We start from the raw sequence: 23,807 nt of genomic DNA, 5'->3' as shown, positions 1-23,807 counted from the left end.
TATCAGGGCCCGTAATGCAACCTTCAGGCAACCTTTGTGCCCCAGTCGGTCTGGGGAAAGTGGTTCATGTCCATCGCCTTTAAGTTTTTATGAGACCCCGTGTCATGTAACCCTGAGAACAAAACTGTCATGTACTCTATTCATTACTCCATGCAGACAAAGTCCTCGTATTCTGCTACCTTTACAGTGTTCATATATAGGGCCCTGGGTGAATACAAACCATCTGTGTCAACAGACTTCTGACAGGGCCGGTATGGTGAGCGATGACTCCCACCTGTACACGAGCACAATAGCTCTGGAAAAGTCTGGAACGGTTGTGTGGCTTCTTATACAAGTCACACAAGCCGGTGCACACTCATGCAGACTTTCGCTTGTACACCTGGGAGAGGTCGTTTCTGATAAGAGTAATGACCCAAATGACTCACTCCAATTCGACAAGGGATAATTGAAGGACATCCTGCCATGTTAGTGAATGATATATCCCGCCATCTCCCTCTCTCCAGTGCAATCACCCACTCACAAATTGATGCTTCACATTCTCTGTCCCTTAGATACCTTGTAAATCAAGTATAATTGACAGACAGAAGTGATGAAATGCAAAGCGCTGCAACTAAATGACTCCATCAAAGCGGCTCCATTAAAAACCTCCTAGGTGACCAATTATCTTTCACACTCGCTTGGCAAATAACACAGGCAGGCAGATACTAAATAGCCAACTTATACCTGTACACTACAGACAAGTTGTATGCAGGAAAGAGCTGTTCGGAAAAGAGGAGCAAACAATTCAATGTGAATTTATGGTAGCAAAGATTCCCCCCACTGTATTTAACAATCCTTTTGAGAGATCTGTGTACATTTGAATCTCCAGGCCTGTTCACACTTGAAAATCTAGAGTGAAGTGTATCCAGATGTGTAATATGTGGTGACCACTGGCCAGTTCATAAACTAATACTTTACATTTAAACCAAAATTAGCATGTTTATGCAGGTTTTGTAGCTGCAGGTAAGTCTGACAAATAGCTAATTGTCTCCTTTCACATGACTGCAGACAAATGTAAAGTCCAACATCACCAATGTAAAAAAAACAGAGAACAGTACATAGTGGCATGAAGACCAGAAAATGGTACAGAGGTTACTGTCTTAAATACAGTTTGGGGGTGTTGAGAACAGAGGAAGCAAGGGGAGGGGACAGGCGCCTAATGACATACTTCATACCAATAGTCTACATCTGGTAATTTAGACTAGATCGACAGAGGAGGGCTCAATAAAAATGCTTCTATGATGCCATGATTCCTCTGTTTAGCTTTTTTTTTTTAATGCACGTGCTGGCTTGGCTCGACACCGTTTGAGTTGGCGCGTCAGTCCCGTGCAAGGAATTGGCATCTCCATTACAACAGGGCGACTTGTTTTAACCTGTGCCTTCGAATGATGACGCGCTTCTCTTGAGTCAGTGACATGCTGTTAAGCTTTCACTTGGCATTAAAGGCTTAAACAACGTAGGCAGGATGACGAAATGGATCTAGAAGAGAAAGCGGAAGCTACCATTTGTCCAAGAATGATGCCAAGGCCCATCTGACGTAACCGCAACCCGCTTGGAGGCGGTCAGGCGTGCTTTGAACAGTGCGGTCTGTCCTGGGCACAGCTTGGGCACAACTCAGAGCATTGAAACTGGTAATTCAAATACAAATTTCTGTGGCATTGTTTGACATATGGTTTAGTTTTTATAAAAGCCCTACAACTCTCTGCCTTGTCGAGGCAGCTTCCTTAAACATTCTTAAGGTTAGGGATAGAGTTTTAAAATTTTGGTGTGACCAGGCCCTGAAATCATTCACTGGACCGTAGCTGTGCAGCGCAGTATAACAGTATAATGGATGGTGTCATTTCCTCCTGACAAATCCCATTGAGAATTGGCTTCAAGGCTTCGCGAGCATCTGTCAGAATCCATCGGTTCCCAATGGGTGAAAAAGGGTCCAACTACTCATCTCATCATCATCCGCACACTTGAATCCTTTAAGATTCCTTCCCTCAACTGCTTTCCCCGACAGCCTGCAGATCTAGGGTCGTTCTGTTCGCCGTCTCGACTTGGACTATAAAACCACTGGACAGATGGATTCAAAGCACTGTCCACAGGGTGATTAGGTTTCATTATGGCAAATGAAACACCCCATTACTCTTTACTGTCTTTTAATAAATGTCTTTAAAGAATGCCTCCATGAGATGAGGAGGAGTGACCGTGATGCATACTTTTGAGGACTCTTCTTTAGACAAGAGAAAACGAGAGAGACAGAGGAGGACGGGAATATAAATGTCAGCAGTTTGCGTCTGCTACAACAAGCCTTGTTAAAATAAATAAGTCAGTGTGTCATGTGTATGTTCTGTTCAGCCGACACAGCACAGTCCATCTGGGCCCTGAGAGACTATATCTGGAGCTCAACCATAAAGATTCAACAGCCGTGTACGGAGCAATTCAGCAGAGACGGCTGAAACACAATTCATTCAAAAGGACAAATATCAAGCTGTGGTTTGCTCTACTACTCAAAATCACAAGTGGGAACTTTCTTTCCCCTGCTAAAACGCTGACAGAGCAAAAGCAACCGATACCCATCTAATGGTGTAATCCCCATTTTGCGCCATGCCCAAAACACAACACGCAGCGCACATTGCAACGCAGGGCAGTCTGTTTGGACAGTTCCCCGGAAATTCTGTTATCAGTGCACGGCCAGAAATGAATGCGGGGAGGGTGGACGGTGGGTGGACAGTGGGTGGAGGGTATTGCGGGGGCGGGAACTCATGTGGATGGTTGGATGGTGGCCCCCAGCTGAGGCTGTCTGGCAGAGGATCAGTCTCATTCCTCTCCAGTCGAAGGCTTCTTTTCTCCGACCCGTCAGTCCTGACGTCTCCGAGAACTGACGCAAGAAATGCAGCTATGAAACAGCTTCTGGTCCTGCTGGTGAGAACTGGGCAGAGCTTCGCACCGCGCATTCTTAAGCACACACACACACACACAAACACACACAATCACATCGAAAGTCACTGTAGCCATCTTGCATTTTAATAGGGAGAGCTGGCAAGACAGTGTGCATGAGTGGGGGGGTGAACGTTGATGATAAAAAGTCGAGATAAAGATGATACCGATGTATTATGTGTTTCAAGCAGCTGAAATGCATGTGTTCTGGCACTGAACCAGGCCTTTGAACTGAAGCCTTTGTGATGATTGTAAAATAAGATGTAGGGTACTGACAGTGTAAGAAACCACATCAGTCACCTGAGCAGTGAATGGTGCACAATGGTGCACTGTTCAAATTAGCACAGTTCTTCTTCAGCCGCACTGCCCTGGAGCCTGATGTCTACAGAGCTCCATTCCAGTGCTCATCTCAAAGGTAAAGCTGCCAACTTTTTATGCACTTGTCCGCCTCAAAGAAAGAGATTTATTTTTTTTGGTGAACATGAATAAATGCAGCCACTGTTTGCTTCTGGGCTGGTGGCACAGCGGTTCACCAGTCACCTCGGGCGTAGATACTCATCACACATCCTGTTTTTCCCGTGCCAGCCAGGTTGGACAATAGCGGCGCGCATCTCGTCCCTGTGTTTTCCTTCGGGGCGGATTCTTGTTGGATGATAGACGAAGCAGTGTCCTCCTGTTTCCCTCTGATGTTTGGGCTCTGGATTATCCCACAGCTCAGTGTGGTTGTTTTGGGTGGATTCTGCCTCTAATCTCGTGGGCTTCTGTCACACTGCGATGAAAGACAGCCTGTTGGTATTGGCTCAATGCTGAGGCTGACTCACAGGCACAGGTGCACCACGAGAGAGGAAGAGGTCACACTACTAGCTGAGCCTGACGGTGCATTTTTTTTTTACATCCGCAATAATAATCAGCCAAAATGCAAAACAACACAAAATAATATGGTGCTCATCCAAGGAACATTCTCAAAACAAATCACACAAATTAGCTGACTAATAGGGATGCCTCATGCAGCCTCAGCCTGTAAATACATACTGGTTTGAACTTGTAAAACCTAATATTGCACTGACTAATCTGACAATTTACAGAATTCAGCTTTTTCTTCCTCCCTTAATCCTTTAAAAAGGCTGAAGGATTTAAAACAAACCACTCACTGCGTTCTTTGTTGTAGGATTTTGCCAAGCTGACAAGTTTAGCCTACACAGATAAGCTATTTGTGATTAACATGTCTTCGTTTTCTATATGCAGGATTACCTTACAACAACAGTTGTCAGGGGAAAAATGTGAGGCAAAAGCCACATCACGAAACAAGACATGTCCTCTGACAAAATGCCTGCCCTTTGAAACATGTCTCATCATACTGTACAGCGAGAACATGTCAGGTAACACCACAGGTGTGTTTGAAGGCTTCTGAGATTCAGTATCAGTTAGTCTTCTCCTATATTCACCCATTTATAGTTGGGGATCATTTGATATGTATGAAACACATTCTTGTGCGATTCATGTCTAAAAAGCTCAATAAGTTGACTATGTTTGTGGAATTCAAGTCAAATTCTGTGTTTGTGTGTGCTATCTTGTGTTTTCATGTCAATATCCATTTTTAAAGCTGCTAGTTGATCATATAAATACTCTAGTAGTAATGCACGTGTCAAACCAAATCCCAGAGGACGAGGTGGGTTTCACAACCTGCTGCTCCTCAGTGTGAAGCCTCTAATCCTGCCAGACAACTCCTATATTTTACGCTTGGCCAGGGGACAACATGTTTTGATAACAGACTCTGAACATGACCCTTGGAAACATACATTAATTCCTGTGGGGGGGGGGGGGGAGTCTCCTTTGGCCTTCTACCTGCTGGGGTGTGATGGGTAAACAGTGGTTCTGATAGTGGTTGGTGGTCTACAGTGTTCAGTGGTTTACAGAGGATTCGCTCCTCTGGGGAGCAGTCCTGAAGAGTAGGGGATTACCTCAATCCTTCTCCCTGCTTCACCCCTTCCAACTCGACACTTCAGATTCAAACAAAAGCTCAGGGGCTGTGGGCCTCAGGCCCCTGGCGGGCTGCTAATCCCATTCCAGCTGGACAACAATCCGTCTGGCCGGTGGCCCCTGTGGGGCTGTAAGCCCCCAGTAAGAGGCTTGGAGGAGAAGTCAGACAGCTCATCAAGGATGAGGACTTAATTAGCCTTGCAAAGTCAACCTGGCTAATTGAAAAGATTCGACCTGCCACAGGAGCAGACAAGTGGATGAGAGCATTTTTTACGTTTTTTGTCCAGCATTCTTCAAGGTGTTCTGTTGCCAGGCGAAGAAAAGATGCCAGGGATGAGGTGCCCCTGCTGCTTCAGAGTTGGCAACGTGAAAAAGGGCTTGCTTGTAAGGTTAATTGGGCTGGACACAGTGCCAAGATAAAGTATGGGGGAACATGTCTTGAAGTGTTTTGCTGCATCTGAGCTTAATCTTTCATGACGGGCTTTATCGGCTGGGTCAGGAGGGTAGTTCTGGAAGTGATTCTACATGCTGGCTTTATTGGATGCCTCAAGTTTGGGGGAAAAAAAAACAAAAAAAAAACACAAGAAAGAACTTCACATATGCATCCCTGTCTACATCCATGTGTATGTGTGTGTTTGTCAGCTCATGTGTGCGCCAATAAACCCTCATATGTGCCTTACGTGAGACGAATCTCTCTGGTAAGTTTGTGTACCCAGGCTGAGCCGATGTCAAAACTCAGTCAGCACTCACCGGGCAGACAAAGCACACACACCTTGCCGAAATAAAACAGAAACTCTCTTGACCTCCTCTCTCTCTCCGCCCTCCATCAACACTCTGTGTAAGCATGCCATCGCCGCTCCGGCATAATGTGTTTAGAAATGTTGCACTCCCTCAACCTCTCCGACTCCGTAATGCATTTTGCTACGCGACCCCCATCTCTCTTATCCGTGTGTTTGAATACGCCACTTCTTCCCGAGCGCGGTGTGTTTAAAGAATGCCACACTCTAACTCTCGAGCTCAATCACTTGTTTGAGAGCGCGGGCTGCCTCTCTTTTTCTGTCGTTTGTTTGACGATGCTAGCCTCTCCGACGCCACTTACACTAATGTGTTCGAGCATTCACAGCATTGCACACACACACACACACACACACACACACACACACACACTCAAATGCATAAATTGTTTTTACTTTGAGCGCACAACTGATTAAGCTGAATGCAGGGAAAATAACTCATTTCATACCTCGATTCATGAGGCGAGGCAGCAGCCGCTTGTGCCACCAATTACAATCTGGGGTTTAATTAAACATTATGATAAGATGTGAATACTTAAAAGCACTGAATAGAAAGAAATACATTTAAAATAAATAATTAACATTTAATGGACCTTTTGAATTTAATGCATCTATGAGGCTGAATATAATATTAGATTTTTCTTCAATTTACAGGCTTGATAGCAGAATGGCTCTACGGATGGGAGTGACGGTCGATCGGCTTGTCCACCACTTTGGTCTAGAATGAAATATCTCAACAACTACTAAGTGATTTGCTATGATTTCTGTACAGACATTCATATTTCCCAGACGATGAACATTCCCAACTTTGGTGATCCTTGGACGTTTCCTCTCGTATCACCATGGGGTTCACATCTGACATTCCCATAATCCTTAGCAGCACTTTGCCTTTAGTGCTAATTAACAAATGTTAGCATAACATAGCTGAACTACCATGGTGACCCAAGAATTTTATATTAAATCTATATCTGTGTTAATTCTTATGAAAGCTGCTCAGTGGCATTTTGAAGCCAAAAAAACTTGATAAGCTATGAAAAAACCCAGACCACAGAGCGTGGGCACTAGAGACTTTCACCAACCGAGCTAGCTAACTTCCTGTTTAGCACCCTGCTAACTTGAATAGGGATGAAATAATCTAATTGTGCAGTTCTTTGACAATTTTATTGGACTGAATGGCTCAAATTATGACAGTCAAATGAGTCATTTTGAGGAGTTTGTGACACTCAAAAAATGGGAAAATGTCTTTTTTGGCTGCAGTGTATCACGTGAGTGACAATGTAATAACATGACCATGTACATGCATCCTTTGGACTATAATCAGTAACAGTCTCAAGAACTGCTGTGACACTCACTGTGTTGTGATATCAGTCAATTTTTTTTTTTTTTTAAATGTACAATATAATGCAGCCTTAGTTATTTTATTTTTTAAAAACTGTCTTTGGTTAGATTTCAACTTGTGCTGTATTTTATTTCAAATGTACAGTGGTTCAGTTCCTGGTTGTACAGTGTTTGACATGCTGTAGATTTATTTCAATGTCTTGTTTTGATCGTTCTGAAATGATATTGTATAAATGGAACCTTAAAGCTTGTCACAACCTGTCAAAACCACTTATCTTCCAAAATGTGAACATTTAATGAGTTAACAAAAGCAGCCATGCTTCCATGCATTCTTCAGATGATTCAATGACTTTGTAAAGGGTTTGTTTGGCTTAAAAAATATGAGAATTGAGCACTCCTTCATTTACCACTAATGTTGTGCACTCTTAACATCAGTTAAGTTATTTTTATAGTTAAAGTATTCTTTCAGAAGTGATGAACTATGCTGTAGCATACAGTAGGAGATTTAGGTGATCAGTTCATCTTAAATCAGAGAGGAGTAACTAATTGGCAAATTAGTAAATCGCCTGTCAACGCTTTCCAGGACGGGTCTTTCTTTCACAACAACATTTTTCCGCTTTGTCAAATCAAATGTATCTTTTCGGTTAATCCCCCTCTGTCTCCGTCTGTCTGACTCCTCTGAAAATCCTCACTTTGATCCACATCTTTCTTTCTTCCGGGGGCTACCTCAAAGTAAGCCCGGCGCTGACCCTGAGCTGTAGAAACCGATCACCCACAGCTATGATGCTAATGGTCCTCATTGGGTGACGATACTGCGCACAATGTGGTCATAAGGGATTAGCGCAGCTCTCTGCACATGGAGCCATCACTCACGGGCGAGGACAGCTGAGAGTAGAGGCAGATTCAACTGAAAATGATTTAACAACTTTAGAGATGCCTTGAATTCTCTTTCTCTCTGTCGGAGTATGTGGTTTTATTGTGCTACTGTCTGTCACATTCAAGAAAAAAAAAAAAAAAAGAATATCTCCGTAACGTATCCCAAGAATGAGAGCGTATCCCATTCGCATGTGCAAATAATCTGTTGGCACGCGGTTTGTTATCATCACAGTAATCTCTTGTCTGTTTAATATCAAATGCAATGCTTCTGGATTCAGCTGAAATAACACCGCTGGTGTTTCAAGCAATTAACCTTTTCCACTGTGTAAATGGCTCTGGGGGCGCAGGAGAAAGAGGAACTCGAGTGGGAATGAATGTCTGCCTGTGCGCTTCATCCACTCGGGGAGAATACATGGCACGTTTCAGGGAGGCCCCAGCTCAGTCGGGCAAGAACTATGCACAGTGCGTGTGTGTGTGTGTGTGTGTGTGTGTGTATGTGTGTGTCTGTGTGTGTGTGTTGAGACAAATGCAAAAAAGAAAATCAGTGTGGTTTTCTGGAGTTAATATAATGGGGGAAGGGGGAGTGATGTGTGGAAGCTGATGGCGGTGGGGGAGAAAAAAAGGGAGGTAAGACATTAATAAAAACTAAATCAGTCAGGCTTGACATAAACACCCCTTTGTTCTTTGATGTGACGGCAGCAGCCACGCAGTCGCAACGTGATACATCATGCACAGGAACCCCCCCCCCAGACACACACACACACACACACACACCCCCATCCGACCACCACTACTCTTCATGAAGACCACATTTACACATGCGCTCATTTTGAAGCTTAATACCTCCCTCCACCTCCGTCCCACTACCTAGGAGCCTAATATCCAGGGCTTGATAATAGTGCGCTGTGTCTGATTCGTGTCTGCAGGAAGGAGCCATGAAATTACCTTCCTTTGCATCAAGGGCAGTAGTGCAAAGCCGCACCTCAATCACCAAGAGAATAAGGCCTATTGTTACAAGCCGGAGCTTTTACGAAAAGTAAGCGATCCTACTTAAAGGGGGAAAAAAAAGAGATGATGATAAGACTTGATATCCCTGAATAGTATGACTGTCGCCTGGAGTTAGAGCTTTACAGAAATCCAGGTCAAGCCCCCTCTGTGTCTTAGAGATCTTGGAAGAAAACTCTTGAGTGTGTGATTATATATTAACCCCCAAGTGCAAGGAGAAGCTCTGTCCTTATGTTCAGGGATGTTTAAAGTTCTGAATTCAGCGGGGGGTTATCTCGCTTTTGTCTCCCTGGAAGTTCGGCTGAGGCCATTATCCTCTTTTCAAATCATAAAATGGCATGTTGCATTTGAAACAGTGGCATTCACTGACCCCGAGCGCCACAGGTAAAAAGGGGTCATGGCTTCCCCTTTTTTTTTCCGCTTGAAAGGTCTCTAATGGCCAGAGGTCAGCGAGTCATGTTTGTCCTGCCTGGAGTGAATAACAATAGGGGAGGGTGGCGATGGACAGAGGCAGGCAGGTAGACAGATAATTAGATGGATGAGCAGACGGAGCTGAATGTTATCAGTGACGAACAACAGGGGAGCGGGCGATACTGGATCGGCATGTCCTAGTCTCTTTGTTGGGCCCACAGAGGCACATGCTCATTAGAAGTTTTGTCCCACATTCATTCACAGTGTGACAAAACAGTTTAGCGAATCCAAACAAATATCTTTAACATGTCTCGGATGAATCCTCGTTAGTCGAGCTGTAGACATTTCCTCCTCTACTCCGCACGTGACTAAAGGAATGTTGTTTTAACTGCCTATCTAAATGTAAACTAAATTATTTAGGCATTTAAGCATCGACCACAGCATGATAATTCAGTCCCGGAGAGGATCAGGATGATTTTTTGATGGGATGAAATGCATTAACAGGGACAGAGCCATCATTTATTTCATTTCAGGGAAGAGGATGAATGAACCAAGAGGCTGATTTCAGGGGGAAGCTATTCTCGTCTCTAGAACTGAAGAAGAGCAGCTCATTTTGATGAATAATAACGAGGCCAAAACTCGGTAAAAGCAGTAAACATTTGTCACATTCCATTAAACGTACCATAACATCTTTTTTAATCTCTGTCGTATTCAAATGAAAATAATGGATTACAGATTTCAAGCGGTGACGCCGAAACAAGTGATTTAAAATTCATAAATCTTAGTCGTGCAACATGCAATCATTGATGCTATTTCATACGTTTTGACAGAAATGTGGCTGCACACAGGCGCGATCCAAGCGGCAGTGTTGTTGTTAGTCTGTCACCAGTTTTAGTAATTTATCTCTTTGCCTCGATTAGGTCATACATAATTATGTGAAACTGTAAAAAAAAAATGTTTTGCAGCCTCCGAGCGGAAAAACCGCCAGGGAAAAAAGCTGGAGAGCAAAGATTTATGATGAGTACCGAGGCCCGGATTGTCGTCCCGGGAACTGAAGAGTAAGGCTCAAATAAATGTTTACTTAATTACTAGAGCAGGGAACGATAACGCCATCAATGGTCAATGACTTTAGCAGAACTGATGAGTTCTGTTGTAGTGGCAGGATTGTGCACGATGATCGATCCGGGACTTTCATTAACACAGAGTGACGGGCACCCGAGACGGGTCGATCCCGAACCGGGATGACATTGACCCAGTTCCCTCCCCTGTATGAGCTCTGCGTCTGCCCAAGTCCATCATCGCTGCCATCAATAGCCGAAGCCCTCCGGGGCAAAAATGTGAGTGAATTGATTGCGGAGAGCACATGCAGAGTATTACTTGTGGAGGCACTGGTCCTTATCCAAAAAGCCACATCCATCACCGGGCTGCCTCTGTTATCAATTCTCCATTATGGCTATATTAAAGCTCAGCAGATCCAAACATTTCGCCTCATTAGCTGTGCGGTTGTTCTTTAATTTGAGCGATAACGTTGTAGAAAAGTGGACGAGTGGAAGCGTTTGTTGCTTCGTGGGTTAAAGTAAATCCAGCTCCTCAGCGGCTCCGATTGTTCTGCGAGCGTCAATTTCCTGCATTCTTTCACCTCTGTCACCCCTTTTCTGTTTGCTTACAGGCCTAACCAACCCCGTCCCTTAGGATCTCTGTTGACATACTAGAGATTTACAGAAAAGGCAATGCAGCAAGGATTACATTTTTCTCAACGGAGTGTTCGTGTTCATACGGAGCATATCTGCAAACTGTTTCCTGACAACTTATTTTGTCTTTTTTCCCACAATATCCAATGTCTGTTCTTGCGACACAGTTCACACTCAACAACTAAGACATAATAAAACCTTTTTTATGGTTATGTTTCAGCGCTCACAGCACTTACTGGGGAGTATTAAGATGATGGTTGTTTATTTAAAATTCGAACAGCAATTTTGAGCCTCCCAAGTCCTGGAATTATTATTTTCTCTCTTGTTCACACAATAATAACATCTGCCTACAAATCATATTCTTGTGTGCATAACATAAAAAGATAAAATATATTACTTTTGATACTACATTATGCCGGAAAAATGTATGTACTTTTAATCAAGTAGAATTTTTGAATGCAGAGTTTTTAGCTGTTAGAGAGTATTTTTACATGGGTGTTGTTCATTTTTATTGTTCTAGTTATAAATCATAACTGTTCCGTATTAAAATGTTGAAAAAAAAAAGTTGTGTACCTACATACTCCCAAATGTTTCCAATAATGTAAAAAAAAACTCAAGTTATCAAGGTAAAGTCGCATTTCATTTGGTCACCTGTCACCTGTAACTTTCAGGATAGAGTCAGAGAGCTAAGAAATCGGCCAACATCACTCAATGCAATGTGAATAAAACAGTACCTCTTCTCTTCTGAGTCACATCAGATTTTTGTCAGCAGTATGGGTTGTTTCAAAAGGGACAGCACGTCCAGTGACTCACATCCCACAATGATTCACTTCATCGTCAAACTATGTCTCTGTTTGATTGAAACACTCCTAGCGACAGAAGAAAAGGATCTAAGTACTTCATCCACCACTTATGACTTCTGTGTAGTACAAGACCGGTGCATTTACTTCATTAGAAAAAATATTGCCACTGAAAATACTGCATATAAATGTACCTTTTTCTGAAAATTTTGACTGAGATGGACAGGCAGTTTTTCCCATCTGGAAACATCCGCTTTGCATTTCAGTCCGAATGAGGACAACAGAAAGGGAGAAACAATGACATACGCCCTCTCTGACACAACAGGGTGCTGTGTGCTCATAAAGCTATTGTAAAACTTCCTAACTCTCTGTGAAGACTACTTTTTGAAGGGAAAATACATATTTTTGGTGCTCACAGCGCCAAAAAAATCCATATGAAAAAAATAAACACTGTGTCTTTTTAAAAAACCATGAGCTGGGTGCTCGAGACCATCCACACACCTTGTTAGCAGCAATTTCATCGAGAAACTTCTTTCTTTCAAGCCAAGTGCCATCTAGATCCATCATATCTGAGGAAAACGACATGGTTCGACTTGGTTAACAGGCAGCATTTATGAATCTCAAGGTAATCGTTGTTTTCATTATTTATGTGGGTTTGGGCTGAAACAAGAAAAGAATCCACTGCTTTCTGAGAGAATCTTCCCACATTTCTCACACATATCACACATGTTTAGGTCTGTTTAACCTTGCTCGTTCCATCATCACTGCGATCTATTTTTGCCTTTTTAATTCAACATGGTCGACCGTCTCACACTGTTTCCAGTTCGCGCACTGTAATGTGACAATCTGTGCAGAGTTTTACCCTCTCTCTCCGTCTCTGTTTCTCTCAGCAACGGCCCCCACCCGCCTCTCCCTCCTCCCAAGGGAGTCACTCCAACAGACAGGACCAATTTTCTGCTAATTGGGCCTCAGGAAATTGCTCCTCATTTTAATTTACTGTTGGACAGCCATGAAGACATGTGATCTGCCGCTGCTTTTTCTCTCTCCCTCCCTCCTTTCCTTCCCCACAGTGGGTGCAGGTGTGAGGATGAGAGAGGTACGCCGCGCTGCCCGTTCTCCGCCCCTCCCTTCGCTCTCTCTTTCGGAGAATGAAATAGCACGCAAAAGGCGCTGGGTTGAAGGGTTAACTCACCGTGGCAACCAGATGCATTAAATATGACACGGTCCATGTTTGTAGGTCAGATACACACACGGTGGAGAAGCTCAAACGTATTTAAAGTTTTTCAAGACAAGAGTGAGCTTGGAGAGAAAATAATCAACGCGGTTTCAGTTCAGTCGGAACATTTTTCATGCGCACGGCCTGTCACAATATTATTCAAACCGCCGGGGTCTGTTGTACACTCTATCCAAACAGGAACTGTACTCATTGGAAAGAGTATTAACCTTTGCAATCGGGGCGATGACGGGACGGACTGTGAGATCACCAGGATCGAATGACGATATCTGACAGAGCACCGCGTCTGGAGGATTGTCCAGATAAGATTAATTGCCATATAGTGACAAAACTAACACGATAACCGTAACATTAGTAACTGAGATTACCCTGTTAGCAATTACTGAACATATATCAGAGGAAATCTACACCACGCTCAAGATTCACAGACCTTGATAGTGATGGACGGGTGAGACAGGTGTTCCCTCCTCTTTGGCCATGAAATGTTCAGAGAGCCATTAGCTTTAGGAAATCATAAAAATATGTACAAGAGAAATGCAGGGATACATTCTTCCCAATTATTTCACATGTTTCACAGAAGGGTACACATGCATGCACTTTCCATTTCACAAATCTACACCAACAAATTTGGAACATTTTAAACACTTTTATAAACTAAAGTGGCACTCATAGAGCGTATACCTCCACCAAGGGCCCCATTCGTACTCTTTGTAGGTACCAGCCACCTAAATACGCCTGATTTATCTCATTAAGATCCACACGTTATTCACAAAAATGTTTTAAAACACCCTATCTCACCTTGTTGAAGAAACCAACCAACCAACTAACCAACCAACCAACCAACCAATATTTTTTGCTGATGGTGGGAAACTTGGACGTCCACCTTTTCAGCACATTTATGGGGAATTTCAAAGTAGAACAGGGTATTTACAAACAAAAAAACATACAACAGCTGGTCATATGGCTTTCATTTTGGCAACTTCAAATTCACAGACTGCAGTTTATCAAACTGGTTGGTTTTTGTTTGCGGATTGGAAAATGATTTCGAATACCACAAATTACTCCCAGATCATCACACACATTTGTAAATGTTTTATTTTTTTTTTTTTTATATTTGCTTATCTTGAGACCAGAATTTAGGTTAATATCAGTGTTGAACTGTTCACATATCTCAATGAATTTTACTGGGCTGAGTTTGACATGCCCTGTAGCAACAGAAGACGTTTCTCCTGGGCTACACATTTGACTATTTATTTTACCAAATGAAAGTGTCAGCCTTCCTCCTGACAGAAGGCATGCCCATTTCAGCTTGAAGTGCTCATGAATCAGGGAACAATCCGGGCTGTCTGCAGAAGTCAAGGAGAAATGCCTTCACTCTCTACGACACTTAAATGAGAATTCCCCTGTGGTCTTGTTTCCCCCCCCTCGCTTATTTAGTTTCTCTGACAGCATCTATTATTTTCAGTTCTACCTATTGTTTTTTGCCAAGATAAGCAAAGTAAGAAACACTGGTTTGAAAACTGCGAGGCTTACTACTTCACTGACAATGTATAAACTGTGAGAATATTGCAACTTTTACCAGATTTTGAGGGCTCACATTAAATCACATTTTAAGTACAGTGAATACAATTGAACAACCTGTAACAATCTCTCTTGCAAATCTGTCTTGGTATGGCTGTGTGCCACAGGACTGATGTGCAATGCAATTACATTTATTTCCTATGTTTACTGCACATGTTTGGCACTGACCAAGGAGATGTGTCAGAAAAACAGTTGAAGAAATTGGACAATTTTGGTCTCACAGACAAACCCTGTACTGCTGCACTAACACACAGCCCTGAGCCCTTCCTAAACACACGTGTTGCGGAATGACTGGATCCAACCTTGGTTGACATTCACACCGACACATCCACGGCCCCCGAGGGCCCGCTCTGACCCTCGCGGAGGGTTCATCTGCATCCGCCAATCAATACGCACGCATGTTTTAGCACAGAATCCCTCCATCCCTGCCTATCAATACTGATATGCTACCCAGGCCAAACATCCATCAGGCAGCCCGACATGTTTTTGAGTCAAGCACCGCCATCCATCAGCGCTGGACTTTTATAAACCTAACGACCTAATATGAATCAATAAGTCACGTTTTCAAACATTCGGCTGAGTCGATATGCAAAAGCTGCACCCCAGCACCAGCAGTGACCTCCGTTCAAGGACCTCAAAAACAATCATAACACAGGCCGACCTCTGTGGAAAGATGGCCTTGAAGTGGACTGGTATTGACGCCGCTGTAAACAAGCAGGAAATGAAGTTTAGCATGACTTGTAATAGCGTTCATTGATCCCGTATTTGCAGGGATTAGTGAGCTAACAAAGCCCCTGTAAAGGAGTCAAGCTTGATAAATCTGCGGTGTCTGGTAAGCTATTTTCTACTCTTTGTACCTGTGTGACCGTGTGTGTAAAGGATATATAAGTGGAGAAAAGGGGAGGAAAAAGGAAAATAATCAAAAACACTCTTGCTCTCAAACACACACACACACACACACATCCATGTGCACCCTGAGCTCATTACATCCACCCTGCTGCCTGATGCCTGCTTGACAACTTAGCACCTTCAACTTACTTTCACACTTTTCCAAACTTCCTAACTGCTCGGCCTCTGCGCACAGTGGGGCTCATTCACTCGAATCCTTGGTGGACGGAGAGAGGAGACAAGCAACCCTGCGAAAAAACCTGTCTGCCCACCGAATCCTCAACATCTTATCAGCTTGAACTCCAGACTTCCCACTTTAATTGTTCACACACCGGCCGAACAGTGCTTTTTTTTAAAAAACACACCTCAATAAAGGTGAGAAACTTTTGCGGGGGACTAAAATCTCCATCCATCACGCAGATAGTATGTGTCCCTCGAGGGGACTTGAGCACTCTCTGGCTGTTGTAATAAAGTGGACCTATCAGTCAGAATGGAGCAGACTTATTACTGTCTGTGTGGCCTCCTAATGCCTTACACACTCTTTAAAACCTCCTGCTGCTCCTGCTCACTGTGCAATAACACCACTGCTTCAAACATGGGTTAAGAAGCAGCGGGAGGCGAACCGCGGGGTAAAACAGAGCAGGGTTAAAACATATATATATATTTGGATCACTAATGATAATGGTCAGCGGTGACAAATTGCACCCAAAAAAACAGCTCTCAGAGTCACATTTAATATTCATAGAGTCATTAATAATGTAAATAATAATGAATTACACAAAGAGCCTTTTATCTCTGCTTTAAGTAACTTTGTTCTCTTTCTGTTTTTATGTTGGATTAATTAACTGGGAGGACAATGGCCGAACACAATCCGCAACAAAAGAGGAAAACAAAACAATGTGCTGCACTGCGGCCACCACAGAAAGGCTGCAGCGACAACACAAGGACATCAAGGATGCGGCAGCGCTGCAAAGGCAACTGGGACTTCTTTTTTGTGCTCTGACATCCCACCCACCACCACCAGCACCAGAACTGTGGTCTCAGCCCACCATGAGCTGTTACATCAAAGCTACAGTGCAGTGAGACAAATCAGCCTCTGGTTTCTGCTCGACAGAGATGCATCAATCTTTTCAAGTATTCCGCAAGCGAGCCAAAAGGTTAAGTCTTGGAAAATAACTAATTTATTTGAATGACACAGTTAACACCCCAAAAGCCAAATGCATCAGGGCAGGTTGGAGTAAATCATGGCGTGCTCCTTGACACAGTGCACCTGAACGTGGCTTTTGAAGGCTTGCTGAGTTTAATGGTGTGGCAGGTCATCTGCACTATGTTGAAACACCCTCGGGGCAAAGGAGAGTGAGAGCACTCGCTCAAAGACCTCCAATACGTACAGCTACATATTCCACCTGGGTGGCGAGTAGTAAAGATACAGTGGGAGATCAGCGGGAAGGAATGTTATGGATTTATGCATGTCAGGTATCACCTGTCAGAAAGTGGGGAAGATATACAGGCTGTGATCTATAATGAAGAGGCCAGGGCTTGTAAATGAGGTTTCCATGTTTGTGGGTTTCTTTTTTCCACCTCATCACACCTGTTTTCTCCATCAGTGTCTACGTTTGCTCAGGTCTTAAGAGGTGAGATGTTTCTATGAACCCCAGGAACCCAGGAGTTCACCAGCAGCTATCTTACAATGGTCTTTATACATCTGTCCAAAACTCTTTACGTTTTTACACCTGTTATTTCAAACATTCGATTATTTCTTATTAGCCATGATTTTTTAGTGACCAAACTAGCCCATAACGTAACCATTTTTTATTTCCCATGACTGCAAAGTTTCCTGAACCTTAACCATACGCACTATCTGAGGATTTGTAGAATCAAACAATATCCGCATCGTTGTATGTTGGAGTACACTGTCTCTCAAAGTCCATCACAGGAAGAGGAAGGCCGTAGGTTCTGTGGTAAGCCATTATCCCTATTCATCTCCTGGGCCTCTCATTTCTTGCAGGGAATGATCTGCAATTTCCAACCCCAACCAGAAGCAGCTATTTCAGGTCATCTTCTGAAGGACTGCCCCCTTTTCCCCTTGCACCATCGACTACAGTCTCTTATCCACCTGAGAGATTTGGAGGAGCAGAGCAGCACGGGTCAAAAAAAATGCAACAGCCCCATCTAGAAACCCATCACCTGTCATGATGTGACCCAGGTAATGCACTTAAGGCGGCCCTCTGAGCCTTGAGGGTATTTCTTTTGCTTTAAGTATCCACAATCAAAACTCCCTAAAACATCACTGGGTCCCCCTAAGGCTCGAAGCACCGGCGACCTCTGACCTCAAGGGCCACGTGACTAATTAGCCAACACCTCTCCAGAGCTGTGGAATGCTCCGTGGCCGAGGGAGGGAAAAAGTGAAGTGGGATCTGTCAGTTCCCTTCTCTGGAACTATAAACACTTAGAAACAGCCGATAATTGTGTGTGTACAGTCATGTGCACCATACAGCAGTGGCACCAAGTGTCGAACGAGAGTGACGAACGAGATAGAGGAGGTGGTTGTGGTTTGCGTTGACGGGAAATTTGGTGCAAACATCACCAGCTAAAGCTAAAGCTTTTGAACATATGTGATGTAATTAGCTAACTTTAAGCTTTTCTTTTACATGGAAGCAGCCTTTTGTTCTCAAAGAGTGTGTGCATGCCGAAGGGGTACTGTATAATTTAACGTGTTTAGATGAAGGGTATGAGCTGGGTTCTAATGACATATAATGGTCTGTGTCCTACAGCAGTTTATTGGCTTTTCAAGGGCATAATGATAGTCAATGGCCATGCATTACATTTCAGACCATGGCCCCCATTAGGTCCAATAGGATCTTTCATCTTCTACGTTCCTGCTTGTAGCCGATAGAAGATCCTATGTCATTGTCAGAACGATGTCCCCACGGTACAGGAATCAACTCCAGGCCACCTTGACACAGAATTCAACATGATTGATGGTAATTGCCTTCTGTGAAATGCCACCGCCACTCTTTATTTTCCTCCCTGCCTTTCATAAAGAGCGACTAAAATACTTCACCTGATCTATATGTGGAAATGTTCGGCACCGTACGAAACGCATGACACATTCGGCTCTCTGTCCTAAATGGCTTAATTATGCTGATGACATGTTGCGATTCATTGGCCTATTTGGACGCGGTGACTGTGGTCGAGCGTCGCCAGATTTAGAACGGATAAAAAGACTATTGTGTGTGTGAGGATGGACGGGGGAAAATATATAAGGAAAGGCATTTGAAACTGAAACCAGATGTGTGCGTGAGTGCATCTGTGTGTGCGTGTGCAAAGGCAGTGCTTGTTTCAAGACTGCCGGCCATGCCGTTTTCTTGGCCAGTGAAATTTTTTTTTAAAGAGTTTGTGGTTTTGAAGAAGTATGTTTGGTACAATTAAAGGAAAGAATAAAATGAGTAACACGGTAGGGTAAGAAACTGCCTAAGGAAAGGGGAAAGCGTGGAGGATGATTTGAGCAGAATATGTCTAAAAATGCTCTCTTGACTCAGCGAAACAGATCACGCTGGAGAAAGAGAATATGACATCCTGGATTCACATCACTGCAACAAAGGATGGGCACAAAATCTCACCCAGGGATGACCTGCATGAAACAGCCGTCCAAAAAAAGACAACTCTCCCACAGCAGCTACACAATGTCCAGTCTATTCAGAGCTAGTCACCCTGTTAGCAACAGAAACTAATTTCTGTTTCGGGGAGTAATGAAACAAAGTGCTCTGGCATTGCTCGAGAACAATTTAAGCCAAGAGACTCATTCCACCACAGCTCCACAAATGTCCTCTTTCCTTGCACCTTGAATATTTCCAGCCGCGCCAAATAAAATTGTTCCAGGTGCACCAATGAAAAGGACGGGCCCGGTTTCCCCAAAAAGTGGGGCCAAGAGCTGTTAAACGGAGAGGCGTGAATTCAGCCAGGCTTTGTAATGGCTTGAAGTAGTGGCCAGTGGCCTCTGTAAAGGTTGAGTGCCCTCTCTCACAGTACAGAGTGGTGTTATACTGACAGGTGTCTGCTAACCATTATAACACATGGCAGATTAATTCAGCCAGTAACCTGACAGGAATAAGATACATAAGCCAGAATGTATTATCATAATGACAATGTTCATTTACTCAACGTTGTGGTATCTGGCTGGAAAGAGATCTCTGGTAACCCAATAAAGAATGATAATATCAAACGGAGACAGATCATATCGTATCTACCACAGCAAAAATCCTGAGAAATCAGCAAATTTAACTCAACTGAAAAATATTTTCACAGTCCGATAACCATCTCAGGAAATATCGGTTTCATGGTATACAGTGTTACATAGTTATTTTTTCTATGAGCTTTTACTTTTGGTTTAATAAACACTTTGCTATAATTTCACAAAATACTATACACATGAAACTTAATATAAACATGACATTCACGGTAGGTATAAGAGGTTATATAATATATATAGGCTTTCCTGCATGATAAAAGGTCTTGAAAGTTAAAAAGGTCACAGTCCACATCAACAGAAACTCGTCTCTCCCGCAGAAAACACTGCCCCTGAAATGCCTCGCCAGTAGTCCAGCCTTTATTTGCGTGACTGTGTGACATCACACCTATGTCACCATGTTGCACTTTTGCATAATTTGTGCCCAGAGGCTAGTTTGGCACATAATATTTTATTTGATTAGTTAGCAGTAATGGGTCAAGCATGTGTGAGTTGACCAATCAGAGAAGACTTAGTAATCAGGAGGTGGGGCATTAAATAGAGACAGTAGCTAAAACATGTCAGGCAAGTAAATTGTGTGTGCAGACAGCTAGTGCAAAATCATCATCTGCTGGTGTTTCTGAACAGCAGAAATACTCAAATGACTTTTTTAGAAAACAGAGAGCGTTTTTCTCTCTATCTCTCTCTCTGAGTATGACATTAGATTGTAAATCTAAGAATGAGAAGCCCGCTACCAGCTTCGATCACGCCCTTGATTTTATGGGGACGATTGGGTGCTGGTACGTTGTAGCGACGGGACATTTAATGTTTAATGGGGACATTGTTCTTGAAGGAGAAGATGGTGCAGAGAGACAGTACAGGTCTTTTTATGTTTGGATACCAGAGTTATTTACAGGTTCCAGTACTCAGTTTGTCAAGAACCATGTCTGATATATGAGAGGCATTTTATCAGGCTACTTTATAATTTCTCCACTACATTCTGGACATTCTCGCCAACATTCATTTGATAACTTTGGTTACTCTGCAGAAAACATGCTGCATCAGAGCCAAATATATTATCATTGTTCTTCTTTTTATACTTAACATTTCATATCAGATATTTTAAGACTTTTACTCAAGTTATATTCACTTATAGCAAATTAATAATCTAATTCTTTACTTTTACTCAAGAATTACTTTTGAGTACAACACTGGTGAGAGACGACAGAGAAGTGAGTGAGTGAGGCAGTGGAGCGGGACAGGACTCATTACTAACTCCAAACAGCTCCTTCTTCTGTGTTTCATTTCTCTGTGAAGCCCTAACAAACTCCAAGTGTAAAAGAGCGGAGCTTTCTGTCCGAGGTTCATCAGCGCCCAGTAAGCTGAAACCTGAGCAGAGGAAAAAGGGCACCTCTACGTATGGAAAGGTTTAGGTGAGTAGTAAACTCCCTCCTACGGAACTGATGAGAAACACCTGGATGTCTGAGCAGCAACATCGGCCAGACGAATCAAAGCCAGGGTAGATGATTGAGAGCGAGGCGGCACAGCTCAGGACCTCTGATCACACAGTCCAGACCTATGAAAACGCTCAGAAAACGGCTGGAAGGAAACCTGAAACATGCCTTCAAATACACAAACAAAAATATGAATCACCGAAAAATACACACATTAATCAAATACTGTAATAAACATTCAATAAACAAGTGGAAGTCTGCATAAATAACCGGGATCCGAGCTCTAATCCACAGAGGACTTCGCATTAACAAACTGCGACTGTATGCAACACACACGGACGCATTAGAAGAGGCTTTAGCACAAACAAAAATCAAACCTACAAACCGCCTGCATCATTTAAATCTATGTGTGTGGTTCCAAGTGGCGGTCTCTCGCCACTTGATTAAAATTGGGCGCTGGGTTCTTTTCTCGCTTTGGCCGCACAATATTTGAAGTCATTAAAGGGGCGCCCGTTGAAAACAATTGCACAAGGGCAGAGGAAATGCTGGAAGCTCTAAACCTCGCTGACAAGCGGTTCTCCCTCCATGTGAAAAAAGAAGTGTGTTGGGTAAAACCAAGATTTTCAAAGTGCCACGGGTAATTTTAGCCAACTGCCCTCAGTTGCAAGCTATTTTGGATCGCGCAACCTGATATTTCTTAATTTGTGCTGTCTTCATGAAACCCACTTGCACCTCAACCAAGAGTGACCACTCTCAATGTTGTACATCAATTGAAAATAATTATGTTCTGGATAATCGCATGGATTGGACGGTTCAATTTCCTCTTTGGGGGGAGGCGCGGTCGTTGGCAAGCTGTTTATGAGCGGAAATGAAACACAAATGTCTCTCACCCTGTGGTCTGAGATTTGTGATGTGTTTAAGAACGTAGTATGTGAAATGTGCCCCTTCGCTGCCCACCGGTGATGCGATGTGTCTATGTGAGGGTAATGTGGAGAGGGCGGACATCAAAGTTTTTGCCAGTAGCGCGGCTTCTCCCAACTGTACTCTATGTTTGTACTCTTGTGTGTCCGTTCGCCGTTCCCGTGCATGTGTGTTGGCGTCAGTACTAATAGGTCTGTCAGATGAGATGCTGCTGAGAGCAGTTGTCATAGCCCAATGTCCAAACTGGCAGCATTCACTTTCCACTTCCAGTCCCCGGAGAGAGTTTGACCTGAGTGGAGTCACCACAATGTGCTTTCACGCTGCCCAGTCGGTCATCTAAACCCTGCATGCACACACACGCTCTCTCAAACACACACTCACAAACACAGCTGACACTTAGCGCGTCTGTTACTAAAACATCTACTGAGACCTAATCCAACAGTCAATACTTAATTGTTCTAATTAGCCATATAAACAGTTCAGGACAGAGATTTACAAGGACATGGGCACATTTGCATTTCCTAAATGGTAAAATGTTAACATGCCTTGAACAAAAGAACAAACAAACATTTAATTTCTTTTTTTAAACAACAACAGTGTGAAATCGTGAATCTATAGGTTGAGTGTACATGGGCATGTATCTTTCATGAAAAGTTTAACCCTTTCAATAATTGAGTATGAAAAGGGCATGATGTAGTTTTGAAGGAGAAATTCAAACTCAGAATTTCAAAATGTAAAATATTAACGAGGTAATAATACAAACTTAGAAATAATAATTTTTTCCATAACTGAATAAACAAGCTGTTCTCAGATTAGAATAAAGTCCCCAGATCGCTGTTTGAAGCCAGAAAGGTGGCTGGGTCAGCAGGGCCTGCCACATATAAAAAAGTAAAACAGAATGAAACTGTGTTATCCTTTAAAGTCATGAAACAAATAGAGTTTGTTTATTTGGTTTGTTTAAGCATAAAAATAAACCAGTCATTGAAGATATTCCTCTTCTGATTAAAATGTACTTTTTACATTTAAATAACAAAGTAATAATGATTTTAATGGTTCTTTTTGCTCTCAAAGGTGCAATGGGTTTTTATTTTGGGATGTCTCTTTATTGTTGCAAAGATATTTCATAAAGATGGCAAGCTAACAAGCTAGCCCTGGCCTGTCATAGTCCAAAACTACTGAACTTAACACCTAGAAACACACGTCCAGACCCCTAGCTACATGGCTAACTGAAATAGCTAGCTAACAGCAGCTCCAGTTAGCAGTGTTGACTCTTGGGATATGCTGCCTGTTGGACTTCACAATCTTTCTCTCACCCTAATCAAAGTCAGTCTTATAAATCACATTTTGTGACTGTTTGATGAACTGAGTGTATACCAAAAGTACCAAAGTGCTTATGTTGCCTAAACCTAAACACAGACCGGATTCTGGTCCTGGACTTTGTACACCCACCATCCACCCTGAGAACCCTCCGGCATGGATCATGAATGCCGAGAGTCATGAAAACAATTTGAAACTGTCCATGAACATGAATCCAGTAGATTATATTTCATCACAATTTGACGCACTATGCTCTGAGGAAATATCTCTCTGTGGTAAATATACTGTCACTGCACACCAACAGTGTCATCTGAATATCAGAAGC

General features: G+C 43.0%; 1 protein-coding gene across 4 annotated transcripts in view; it reads right to left on the bottom strand.

The window, feature by feature from the left end:
• sema3aa (sema domain, immunoglobulin domain (Ig), short basic domain, secreted, (semaphorin) 3Aa) overlaps positions 1-23,807 on the bottom strand; it is a 117,259-nt gene that overhangs the window by 45,158 nt on the left and 48,294 nt on the right. Inside the window, exon 1 of one of the 4 annotated variants that reach the window (XM_030439682.1) lies at positions 21,265-21,301. The exons of the other annotated variants lie outside the window; for them this stretch is intronic. Within the exon in view, the coding sequence (XP_030295542.1) occupies positions 21,265-21,286 (22 nt within the window). The 5' untranslated portion in view covers positions 21,287-21,301. Of the gene's footprint in view, positions 1-21,264; positions 21,302-23,807 lie in introns of those variants that run through there. 4 annotated transcript variants of the gene reach the window in all.

The sequence above is a fragment of the Sparus aurata genome, chromosome 14, assembly GCF_900880675.1.
Source record: "Sparus aurata chromosome 14, fSpaAur1.1, whole genome shotgun sequence".
Classification (NCBI taxonomy): Eukaryota; Metazoa; Chordata; class Actinopteri; order Spariformes; family Sparidae; genus Sparus; species Sparus aurata.
This window is presented reverse-complemented; position numbering and strand designations above follow the sequence as displayed.